Consider the following 12,925-nt stretch of genomic DNA (forward strand, 5'->3'; position numbering starts at 1 on the left):
CCTGGAGCATCTCCTGGACTCCTCCTTGACTCCAGCAGCTCCAAGTCCTCTTGATGTTGGAGATCCCAGAGCTGGACACATTACTGGAGGCAGAATCCCCTCCCTTGGCCGTCTGGTCACACCCATAAATGTATTTTTACATTATGTGTTTATAGCAGGAGCGATGATGGAAGGTGCCCAGCTTGGTTTGGCTCCATGTCCTGTGCCTGCAGCATTTAAATAAGGACACCCCTCTGGGGCATGGGAGATGAGAAGGTGAAGAAAGACAGGTTAGAAAAATTGATGGAAAACAGATGGAAAAAAAGAAAGAAAGATAAAGGTGGAAAGAGAGCCACTGGGGGCAAGCAGGGTGTGGTGAGAAGAAATATTTGGGAGACTGATTTGCTCACAGTGCTGACAGTGTGAATGATTACAGGGATTCAGAGAATTCACAGAATGACCAGGTTGGAAGAGACCTTCAAGATCATCCAGTCCAACCCAGCCCCAACAGCTCAACTCAACCCTGGCACCCAGTGCCACATCCAGGCTTTGTTAAACACACCCAGGGATGGGGACTCCAACACCTCCTCAAGCAGAAAATTCCTGAACTTTATCACTCTTTCCATGAAAAACTTTTTCCTGATATCCAACTTAAATTTCCCTTGATGCAGGGATCACCCCCAAACTCTGCAGGCCTTGAAAATCCTTTCCTTGCTTTGGGTGTTTTTGTGGCGCTCTGGGCAACAGCAGCTCCTTTTTACTGAGATATTTCTGTTCCAAGGGCACTTCCTGCTCACATCAGCTTCTAGCAAGGCTCCTCGTCCCTCCTGGCAGATCCTCCCTCCCCAGCTGCCCTCACCTGCCATCCATGTAATTGGCAGTAATTTCCCTAAATGCTCACAAAAGCAGATGTTCTCTCTGTGGTTGCATCCAGTCAGCTTACACTGCCCTGGATACACAAGCACAGAGCATTAAAGGACTAATTCCTGTAAATAAGCCTATTAAAAGGTTGGAAATAATGCCTCCAACTAAACCATCAAATGCAGCTGAATCCCTCTGGTTGTATTAATTTGTTATCTGCAACGTGCCAATCCCAGTCTGCCCAGGACTGGGTGCCCTCATGCTTGGCCAGTTGCTTGTAAATGATGGTTGGTGGGTGTCTTGTATTGTTTCCAGCTAATAAATCACATTTATAGGTAATTAACACTCCATCTAACACTTCCTCAGTATTGCTGATGAGTGGGAGAAGAAATTGCTTCGTGCAGTTGTGAGTGGGGGACTCTGTGCTTTCAAGGCTTTAGGTGATGCTGCTGGAGTAAAAAATTAATCTCACTTATTTTCCTGCCTCAAAGCAGGGGATAAAGAGGTGGGTCCCCAGTTGTTCTCCAAGTTCTGGATGTAAGGAATGTGTTTATTACAATGAGAGAGGTCAAACACTGGCACAGGGTGCCCAGAGAAGCTGTGGCTGCCCCATCCCTGGAGGCCATCAAGGTCAGGTTGGACAGGACCTTCAAGAGCATCTTGTTCCACCCCCTGCCATGGGCAGAGACACTTCCCACTATCCCAGGTGGCTCCAAGCCCTGTCCAACCTGGCCTTGGACACTTTCAGGATAGGAAGCTCTTATAAACTCTAAAATTCATGAACTTACTTTTCCCTGGCCCTGCACGTTCAGCACCATTTCATCCACTCACTGCATTGGTCATCTGAGAAAATTGAAAAATCGTGGCATTTTGATGAGCTGACTTTTATAAGGCAGCATCTCTCTGGGCTTGCAGCTCCAGAAATACCTGTCAGGCAATTTTCCTTTCACCAGGAAACACGCTCCAATGTCTTATTTGTGGATTGTGCTGAAAAACAGTTGTGTCTGGCAACACAAGTGCTCCAGTCAGACTTTTCAGCTTGAAACCTTCAGCAGAAGACATGCCTCACAATGCTTTTGGCACTCACAGAAGTCAAGGAGGAACACATTTCAAATCCAGCTCCCCCTCCTTTGCAAACCTTGTTTATAAACCTTCACAGCCACTGGTAAAATCATGATTTTGGTTTATCTGGAAACCAGAGAACTACAATTAATGAGGGATGCAGGGGATGCATCTCTGGCTGTCATCATTTGTACCTCATCCTCAACCCTTGTTTTTTCTTTTCCCATTCTAATACATGCAAATATATGTAAAGAGTAAAGACTGTTCCACCGAGTCTTGCACGTTTGCTCAAAGAGGAGGAAAACAACAAGTCGATCTTACAGGGAATTTGCAGGCTGAATTTTTAAGACCTGTCTATAAAAAAAAGCCCCAAAAATAAAAAAAAAAGAAAAGCAGCTGTTGGCCACGGGTGCTGACCGAGGTGATTCTTCCTGGCATCTGTTTTCCCTGCGCTCGCAATCGTAATGTCATTAATATGGAGCTTTTGGAGAACTGGAGTATATCCTAATTAGCAGCCTCTGATTTTTTTTTTTTTTTCCTAGTTTCATAATCAGTGATCTCGGCTACACCACAAGTGTTACTGTGGCAACAGGGCTGAACTGAGCAGCGGTGCAGAATTACCGCAGGTAAAGCGGTGATTCCACGGCTCCCGCGGCACTTTGTTAGCCCCGGGGGCTGCTCCGTGGGACGGGCTGGCTGCTCCCCGCACCTACAGGTGTCCCCGGTGGATTTCAGGGTAAGCACAGGCACGGAGATTGAGCTGCATGACCGAACGCATGCATTTGAGTTGGGGCTGAGCCTCTGGAAGGAGATTTTAAGGCTGTCATGCGAGTGATCCCCCGCCGACACCTTTGTTTTAAGTAGGATGCTCCGAGCCCTCGCTGCCTCAACGCTCTCGGCGTGGAGCTGAGACTTCATCCCGCTCCTGCAGAAAGGGCTGAGCCCAAAAAGCTGGGCTTTTGTTATTTTTTTTTTTTTTTCCTTTGTGGGGTTTTCTTGTATTTTAAGCCTCGTTTCTCCTCCCCACGCACCGCTCGCTCTCTCTGAAAGGCATTTTGCTAGGTAGGGATGTTGTCGTGCTGAATAATAGCCATCCTTCATCCTGACTCCTCCATCAAAATCAGCCCGTCCTTTTCATAGCTGCAATGTGAACTGTGCTCCTGTTTCCTTTGTACACGCCTGGGACTGAGGAGGGGACACCCTAGAACGGGATATTTAAGGAAATATGCTCCTGTGTGCCTTGACTTTTTTTTTGTTTGGGTTATTAATTAATGGTTTGGAATAATGAGTTGAGGCAGCTTCTCCCGTGCCTCCCTGGTGTTGTTCTCCACTTCCCGGTGCCGTGCTGCAGCTGCAGTGCTGATCCCATGGGGAAAGCACACCAGGAGAGTGGTCCTGTGCTAGCCAGAGGTTTTTACAAGCTCTGAGGGTGTTTCTGTGGCAGATCTGTGCTAATCATCCCAGAGAAGGTCTCACCTCCATCCCAGCACCTTCCTCCTGGACCAGGCTTGGACTTGGTCCTTCATCTTCCTTCTCCTTGCCCCGACAGCTCCCTCTGCTCTCCTCCTCAAAACTTCTCCTTCTCTTGGCACTCACCTGTCCCTCCTCAATGCTCTGTCCTTTAGGAAACCCTCTCCAGCTGCTCATTCTCCATTGCTACAGGTCCAGGAAGCTTTTCATCCCCTCTGTCTCTTCCATAATTTGTTCCCCAAGCCACTCCAGTTTATTCTGCAGTAGCAACTGGCACATATTCCCATGATCACACATCTGTGGTGCCAGGAGAAAAGAGTGGCTGAGGGCAAATTAAACCTGTCCTAATTATGAGAGTTATTAGGAAAATTATTATTAGGAAAATAATTTGTACTTGTAGTTCTTTCCCTCTGAGGTATCTCGGGCAGTTTTCAGGTGGTGGCTGTGGCATGGGTGCCCTTCCATGGACAAGGATTTGAGGGCCTTGGTCTTAGATGTGCCACAGATCTGCTCCTGGCTTCATCCAGGGATGTAGCCTCATACCCTGGCTTGTACTTCCATATTTTTAGCATGAAACCATCAAGTCTGTAGGCTCTTTGGTAGTAGTTGCTTGTTTTTAAACATGCAGGGACAGAATCCTTTCCTAAAAGCAAGATATTGCAGAAGAGCAAGGTCTGATGTGCCAGTTACAGGGACTAATTGTGGGGGTGGGACCTGGATGATCTTTAGGGTCCCTTCCAACCCAAACCATTCTCTGCTACCCACTGTCACCATTTCTGCATCTTTGTAGGAAGTGGAACTATTTCATGTCCCCAAAACATCCACATTTATTGTTTTTCTCTGATTTTTAGGTTTGGGGTTTTTTTGCTGGAAACCTCATCAGTTTATTCTTCAGTTCCAGAAGAACTGTTGAGGCACAGAAGTGTTCAGAAGCTCTCAGGCACAGGGTGTGATTTTTGGGGTTGTCCTGTTCAGGATCAGGAGTTGGACTTGGTGATCCTTATTGATCCCTTCCAACATCCTGCATGGTGTAGGGCTCTCCTCCTCAGTGCTGGCTGCTTTCTTACTCCACAAATCCAGCAGATTTGCTTTTTGAAAAGTTTGCATTTACAGAATCACAGTGATTGATTTTGGAAGGAACCTCTGGAAGTCATCTGATCCAACCTCCTGCACCAGCAGAGCTGCCAGATCCGGTTGCACAGGACAGTGTCCAGACAAAATTGGAATGTTTCCAAGGAAGGAGAATCCACAACATCCTTGGGCAACCTGTGTCAGCACCTCACAGCCAAAATGTGTTCCCTGCTGTTCAGAGGGACCCTCCTGTGGTCAGTGTGTGCCCACAGCCCCTTGTCCTGTCCCTGGCCACCACTGCCAAGAGCCTGGCTCTGTCCTCCCTGCAGGTGTGGATGGGCAGGGATGAGGCCCCAGAACCTTCTCTTGTCCTTCTGAGCAGTCCCAGCTCTCCCAAACCTTCCTGGAACCTTCTCTTCTCCTTCTGAGCAGTCCCAGCTCTCCCAAACCTTCCTGGAACCTTCTCCTCTCCTTCTAAGCAGTCCCAGCTCTCCCAGCCCTTCCTCAGGGCACAGATGCTCCAGCCCCTCCCTGGGCTGTCCCCAGTCTGTCCATGTCCCTCCTGTGCTGGCACCCAGTGCTGCAGGTGTGGCCTCCCCAGTGCTGAGCAGAGGGGCAGGATCCCCTCCCTGGACCTGCTTGGGAGCCTCCATCCAGATTCTGGCTGGTGAACTCCTGATCCTCTCCATCGTGATCCTCTCCATCCCCCATGATGGCTTCACACACGTTGTTGCTGCTGGATGGGCTTTGAGAGAGGATCACCAGGGGATGGGTTGACATCTCACTCAGGTTCATATCCACAGGAAAGGCTGATCCTGGTTCAGAGCAGCAGATTTTAGCATTATCCTAGCAGTGACAGATATTTCTAGGTGCCCAGAAATCCAGGTGGGAATAGGGTTGGGTTCCCTCCTTGCACAGATCATGGTGTTACTCTTTGAAAGATGAGTGTGTGTTCACCTGTTGAACTGAAGGACATGAAAATGCTCCCAGAACTGGAGCCCCTCTGCTCTGGAGGTAGATGGCAGAGCTGGGGATGCTCACCTGGAGAAGAGAAGGTTCCAGGGAGGCCTTCAAAACCCAGTGACTAAAGGAACTCCATGAGAGCTGGAGAGGGACTTTGGACAAGGGTCTGGAGTGATGGGACAGGATGAAATTACTTCACACTGCCAGGAAGCAGAATTAGGTGGAGAAATTCATTAATGTGAGGTTGTTAAAGCCCTGGCAGAGGTTGCCCAGAGCAGCTGTTCTGGCTGCCTCTGGATCCCTGGCAGTGTCCAAGGTCATGTTGGACAGGGCTTGGAGCAACCTGGGATAGTGGAAAGTGTCTCTGCCCACAGCAGGAGGTTGGATCTGGATGGTTTTTAAGGTGCCTTCCAAAGCATGCCATGAGCAAATCCTGGTGTGCAGGAGAGCAGTGATTTGGGGAAGGTTGAGCAGGTGGAGAAAGCCAAGCTGCAGGCCCTGCCCACAGGCTCTTCCTCCTCCTCCTCCTCCTCCTGCCCCGCTCTGTACAGGGGCTGTCGCTGGTGTGGAGCTGCCTGTTTGTTTAATAGAAGAAAGAAAAAAATAAAAAAAGAAAGAAGAAAACTAAATGGATTTTCAGAAAGGGTGAATGGCTGCTGTGATTCATCTTTTCTGGTGAAGAGTGGAACAGCAGAGGGTGGGGGGATAATGTTCAGTGACACATCAAAGGCCTTGCTTCAGCTTCGGAGACACATGCAAGGAATTAGTCACTGCCTTTTAGTGCAACAAAACCCTTTTCCCTCCCTAAATTCAATTCTTCTCTCCCTGTGATGGCCAACTCGCTGCAGCCCTCGGCTATTCCATGTGTGTTTTTATTCTTTGCATCTCCCTGAGAGCTTTGGGTTATGATGAAGTTGCCCTGCTATGGGACCAGCTCCTCTGCCGTGGATCACAGCTCCAGTGAGAGGCTGGAAATCCACAAACAGGATTTAAAAGGAGCAGGGAGGGGGAGAGGGAATGGCAGGTTTGTTTTCCAGGGTGGCTGAGGCATGCTGATGGCTTGCTGCCACCAAAAAGAATTTAAAAAATGACCTTTTTCCCCTTTCTTTATGCTCGTGCTTGTTCTCACCCTACTGTGAGTGGCTTCAAAGAGCCAACATTGCTCCCAGTTCTGCACCCTCTCCCCCTGCCCACAAAAAAAGAGGAAAACTGAACATTATTTTTATTTTTCACTGCATTTGGAGCCAGCACGAGGCAGTCTCAGTCTCACCACTGCCTTTCAGCATCCTCCTGATGACAGCAGGGATTTCTGGGGTCCCAGCAAAGCTGGTTAGAATTCAGGTTGTGTCTCCTCAGTGCACACAGAAAAAGATTGCCTCATTTTCCAGGAATTAGGAATATGTCAGAGGTGGGGGTAAATCCTGCCTTTGATTGTGGACGGCTGTATCCGGGTTGGGCTGGGCACTTTCTGCAGCAATAAACTCCAATTCTTTGCATTCTGCAAGCACGGCAGGGTGATCCTGCAGCCTGACCCCCCTGCAGCACCAGCACAGGCATTTTGAAGCTACTTATTACTTTATAAAGAGATTATTTCCTTTATTTTTTTCTCCCCTCTCTGGCATCAATCATCCTGACAAGATCTGCTTCTTTTAAAACATACATCCTGCAGCTTAAAATCCAGCTTTTCCTATAAGGAAGATCCTGAGCAGTTTATGGAAGAATGCACTGTACATACACTCTATATCTATATCTATATCTATATCTATATCTATATCTATATCTATATCTATATCATCTATATATCTATATCTATATCATCTATATCTGTATAGATAGGCAGTTTAAAATCCAGCTTTTCCTATAAGGAAGATCCCAAGCAGTTTATGGAAGAATGCAGTGCACATACACTATATATCTATATCTATAGATATGCAGCTTAAAATCCAGCTTTTCCTGTAAGGAAGATCCTGAGCAGTTTATGGAAGAATGCAGTGTACATACACTGTGTATCTATACATCTATATATTTATCTATATCTATATAGATATGCAGTTTAAAATCCAGCCCTTCCTATAAGGAAGATCCCAAGCAGTTTATGGAAGAATGCAGTGTACATACACTATATATCTCTATCTATATCTATATCTTCATATCTATGTAGATAGGCAGCTTAAAATCCAGCTTTTCCTATAAGGAGGATCCCAAGGAGTTTATGGAAGAATGCAATGTACATACACTATATATCTATATATCATCTATATGTCTGTATATCTATATCATCTATATCTATACAGATATGCAGCTTAAAATCCAGTTTTTCCTATGAGGAAGATCCCAAGCAGTTTATGGAAGAATGCAGTGTACATACACTATATATCTATATAGATATGCAGTTTAAAATCCAGCTTTTCCTATAAGGAAGATCCCAAGCAGTTTATGGAAGAATGCAGTGCACATACACTATAAATCTATATCTACATCTATACACATAAAAAAAATACATATATATATATATATAATATTTATGGGCATGCCAGTGGCAATTACTGAGGTTTCCAAGCCTGATCTTTGAAAAAGGAAGGAGCCACGATGCTGAGCATCCCGACCCTGTGGAGCAGCACTGCCAGAGCCTCCAGCTCCATTCTGCTGGGCAGAGCCCTGACGTCAGGGTGTTTTTCTGCAGAGCTCGCAGGATGTTGCAGCCGGCCAAGAGCTGTGTTTATGTTGATAACATTACAAGTATTTCCTCTCCGTTTCCGAAAGCAGCAGGGAGGGGGAGCCGAGGGGGAAGGGAGACTCGGGTTTCTCCAGCTTTGGGGTAGGACTCTCGAGGCCTTTTATGTTAAGGAGTGGGGAATGATGAAGTGCTGGCGTTATTTATGCTGCTTTTGGGAATAGGGAGGGTTTTAAAGCAGGGGCTGGGAAGTGGGAGCTGGGCTGGCACAGCCCCTCCCCCTGCACGGGGCTCTTTGCCTGCTCCCTGCTCCGGATCTGGTTTTAAGGTGATAAAGCAGCTCTGGCAGCTGATTGCCGGTCACAGGAGCAGCTCCAGGGATCTGGATTTTTGGGTAATGATGTGCACAGCAAGCTGGGATGCTCCCAGCATCCCATTCCTTCTGACAGTCACAGTAATAAAGCCATAAAAACTCAGGTTCTGCACGGACTGCCCGCATCCAGCTTTCTTCACCAAAGCAGGGCAGGGCTTGGGGAAATCCAGCATTATCTCCCCTTGCCAAGCCCTTCCTCCTCCTGCAATCCACTCATGGATCAATGAACTGATGAAATGTAGAATCAAGGGGGGTTTAGAGCTCCCTGCCTGCTGATGTAATCCCAGAGCTGTGCTGGCAGCTCAGCGAAGGAGGGACCCTCATTGATGGCTGGACTTGATGAGCTTCAGGGTCTTTTTCAACCTAAATGATTCTGTGATCATCCCACCATCCCAAAGGGGCTTTGCAGCCAGTCCAGGAGTCTCCTGTAGCTCTCATCCGTGTAGCAATCATGGTTTATGGAAATAAACCCAAACTCTTTTATCCTTTGTGGGTTATTTCCTAATAATGGAGAGCAGAGAGGGAATTCATGGCTTTTCCTTCTTTGCTCCCACCCTCTGTGTCCTGCTTTAATACCAAGGGAAGATGTGGGGAGGCTCTGGCATAGCTTGCCTGGAACAGGAGCAGAAATGGGATGAGTGGAATCCCACATGAATGGGAATCCTAAATGAATGGGATCCCAAATTTACGAGGACCCGATGTAAATAGGGACCCTAAATTAATGGGATAATAAATAAATGGGAATGCCAAACAAATGGGATTCCAAATGAGTGGGATCATAAATTAGCAGAACCACAAATGAATGGGAATCCCAAGTGATTTTGGATTCCAAGTGAACAGGATCCCAAATAAACGGAACTCAAAATGAATGGGGATCCCAAATGAACTGGATCCCAAAAGAAGGGGAACTCTTGAGAAACAAATTAGGGGAAGAGAAAGGAGCCACATCCACCTCAGTGAATGGTGTTTTTGTGCAAATATTCATCAAAACACAGCCAGTGGTCACGTTTTTCCCAGCAGTTCTTCCAGAAGAGATGAGTCTTCCCCTTTCCTTTGCCACGGTGTCCTTGCTGTGGCAGTGATGGCTTCCCAGTGAGGGAAGTGGTTGTGATGACGAGATCTTGTGCTTTCATCAGCTCTTGTGAGGTTTGCAGAGCATTTCTGTGCCATCATTTCTGTTCTCTGGAGTTTCAGTGTGTGTTTAACTTCCTCCTGCTTTTGCACATGGGTCCCCTCAGGATGAGCTCCTTATTTCTGTGGGGTTCCACAGTGGAATGCTTGGACAATCTGCCTCCTGCAGAAAGGTACAAAAATCATAGAATTATGGAATTGTTTGGGTTGGGAAGGGACCTTATAAATCATTCACTTCCACCCCTCTGCTCTGGACAGGGACATCCTCCACTACCCCAGGTTGCTCCAAGCCCTGTCCAACCTGGTCTTGGACACTTCCAGGGATCCAGGGGCAGCTGCAGCTTCTCTGGGCATCCTGTGCCTCACCACCCTCACAGGGAAGAATTTATTCCTTATAAATAATAGATTTTCTCCTCAAAGCCAAACTTGTGTAGACCAGGCTATGACAAGTGTCTGACCAAGCTGAGTGGGGTGTATTAACCACCATGAGTGGAACATGTCATCAAACCATCAAACTACTGGTTGTGGGTTTTTCCTGACATCCTACCCTGGAGCACAGCCTGGGGGAGGCATTGCAGGACCAGTGCTGCTCTCAGCAGTGACAGGAGGACTGAATCAAGTCAAATTCATGCAGACAGATATTTTAACTGGTGATGAAACCCTCTGGAATGCTGGCTGCTCACACCAGTGGGACCCTTGGAGAAAGACCTGCCCTGCTTGCAGCAGCAGAGCTGGCCATGGACAGAGCCTATGGAAAGCTCTTATCTCCAAAGCTTGATTTCCTTCTGGTTCAGGGTTTGTCTGACCTTTTGGTCACTGAGTAAGGTCGATTTTTGCCAGGTTTTCTTTTGGAGGAGGAGGAAAAACATGTAAGTAGGTGATGCTGGTGGGAGGATCTTGTATTGCTGATAGCGTTTCCAGCGCGTGGATGACTTCAGTGTTGTCCTTCTGCCCAGAGTTTGGGATGGGTCTACATGAAGCAGATTTAAATAAATAGAAGAAGCACAAACAACACAAGGTCTATCAGAGGGGGAGGGAATAAAACCCATTCTTGGCAGCTCCTCAGGTTGACTTGGCAGCAAGATCTCTCCTGGGAGATCCTGGAGATGCAACTGGACACAGGACAAAAGCCTGAAGGACAGGAGTCGTGCTGCAGCTGCTGGCCCATGGCATGGAGCAGAGCTGTCTGCAAGCCCTCTCTGGGCTCAGAGCAGAGGAGAGGTGTTGCCCCATCCTTGGAAGGCCCCGTGGCCACGTGCTGACCTGGACTTGGCAGCTCTGGGCTCTGTCCTGGCCAGCACGATGACGTCTCTGGGCCTCTGGATCCGTAGGTGTTTGGGAGGAGATAATGATACCCATTTCTCAGGAGCTTTCTGAGGTCTCCAGAGGAAAGAAATCACCATAAAAATCTTGTATTAGAAAGGGCTGGGGGAAATGATTTTACTGATGTCATCGTCCTGTAATTCTGCTGGATGTTTCCTGGGAAGCACGTACAGTATGGGCGTGCAGCCTGAACTCGCTGATCTTCTTGGATTATGTGTGAGTGTTTGTTCTGACCACATACACAGGGAATCCAGCAGGGTTTGAATGGAGCTGAGTGTCCTGCCCCTGCCCAGGAACATTTCAGGTGTCAGTGAGCCAAGGGGAGCTGACCTCTCCTTCATTCCTGCCTCCACTTCTGGGGCATTTGGGATCAAGGCTCTTTGCCATGGTCTTCAGCTGAATTGCCTTTGAGTTTGCTCAGAGTACAGCCATTTGCAGACTGCTATATAAACTATTTATTAATCTCCTTTAAGACCAGATATTTGGTTTTAATGCTCAGTTTGTTCTTCTCATGCTGTCCCACAGTTCACCCATTCCCTGCTTCATCCATGGACACTTTGCTGCTCCACCAGACTGGGATTTCTCCATGTGTTTTCCCCTTGTTGTATGAACTCACCCATAAATCCTTCCCATCCAGATGCCTGCAGGGACTCCAGCCACACTTCCACTCCTCCCTCTGAGCTTTTCAAGATGCACAGCAACATCCCCACCTTGGAATTCTTTGGGATGATATTGCATCAGGGTTTAATATGTGTTCTGTGCTTTCCTCCCCAGGTCAACATGGATTTGTGGCTCTTTCTCCTTTTGCTCGGAAGTGGCCTGATAAGTGTAGGTGCTAACAACGTTACAACAGGTAAACTGTGCTCCTCATCTCTTTTTATCCCATCTTTACGATCAAAGGAGTGAATGGGAATGTGCTCAGTGTCTCATTCCTTCTGTCCTCCATGTAGCTGTAACAAATTGTTGGAAAGAGGGTGATGAGCTTCAGGTGCACATAAATGGGGCCCACAGCTTTAGCTCAGAGAAATATTGATCCTCACCTCCAGGACCTCTAATGTTTGGACATCCCCATAAATAGCACCTGTTCAGGGTTTATTTTTTTGACATTTGTATCTCCTGCTGTGCAGAGCATTTCCTGTCCTGTGCTCAGGATTTGTTGGGTGTTTTATCCTTATAGTTAGAGTCACATGAATCTGCAGCATCTAAACCCCTCAGTATGACAGAAGAGAATCTCACAGAGCTTCCCCTGTGCTTTTCCCTTCTCAGAGCCACCCACAACAGCGTCCACCTCCCCCAGGAGCCCCACCAAAGCTCCCACAGCAGGTCCTGAGGATGGGACCACGCCCAACACACACAGGCTCAACATGAGCACTCCGGGGACTGTTCCTACCACAGCGCCAAAACCTCCTCCAACCACAGCTGCCAGAATCTCCCCCAATGCCACCACTGGCAGCCTCAACATCTCCTCCACGCTGGGGACAACCCAGCCTGTGCCTCCAGCCCCGTCCCTGCTCCCCAGCGTGACGCCGTCGGCCCCACGCGCCACCGTCCCCAGCACGGAGGCAGAGACCACAGAGAGGAATTTCAGCATGCTGGTGACAACACAGGAGACCTCTTCTGCTTCCCACAATGGTAGGCACCTCCTCCATCTCTTCTTCTTCTTCTTCTTCTTCTTCTTCTTCTTCTTCTTCTTCTTCTTCTTCTTCTTCTTCTCCTTCTCCTTCTTCTCCTTCTTCTCCTTCTCCTCCTTCTTCTTCTCCTCCTTCTTCTTCTTCTCCTTCTTCTCTTTCTCCTTCTTCTCCTCTTTCTCCTTCTTCTCCTCCTTCTTCTTCTTCTCCTTCTTCTCCTTCTCCAGGCCACCCTGCCTCTGAGTTTGTTTCTTTGCTCTTCTTTCATTTGGCTAAGCAAAATGGAGCAAAAAAACGCTTTGGGGACAATTCCATGGTGATGCAAAACAAGAGGACTCTCAAACCTCTTCTGATGAGGTTTGTCTGACCAAAGGTTTAGGCCAAGATCAT

At 47.8% G+C, this 12,925-nt stretch overlaps 1 protein-coding gene across 3 annotated transcripts in view; it reads left to right on the forward strand.

The window, feature by feature from the left end:
* PTPRA (protein tyrosine phosphatase receptor type A) overlaps nt 1–12,925 on the forward strand; it is a 131,592-nt gene that overhangs the window by 88,902 nt on the left and 29,765 nt on the right. For 2 of the 3 annotated variants that reach the window (XM_059470822.1, XM_059470823.1), the window contains 2 exons: nt 11,682–11,760; nt 12,174–12,539. In XM_059470822.1, the coding sequence (XP_059326805.1) occupies nt 11,682–11,760; nt 12,174–12,539 (445 nt within the window). Of the gene's footprint in view, nt 1–2,444; nt 2,639–11,681; nt 11,761–12,173; nt 12,540–12,925 lie in introns of all 3 variants that reach the window. The other variant, XM_059470824.1, reaches the window with a different exon arrangement.

This window comes from Ammospiza nelsoni, chromosome 4 (assembly GCF_027579445.1).
Source record: "Ammospiza nelsoni isolate bAmmNel1 chromosome 4, bAmmNel1.pri, whole genome shotgun sequence".
In the NCBI taxonomy this organism is placed as follows: Eukaryota; Metazoa; Chordata; class Aves; order Passeriformes; family Passerellidae; genus Ammospiza; species Ammospiza nelsoni.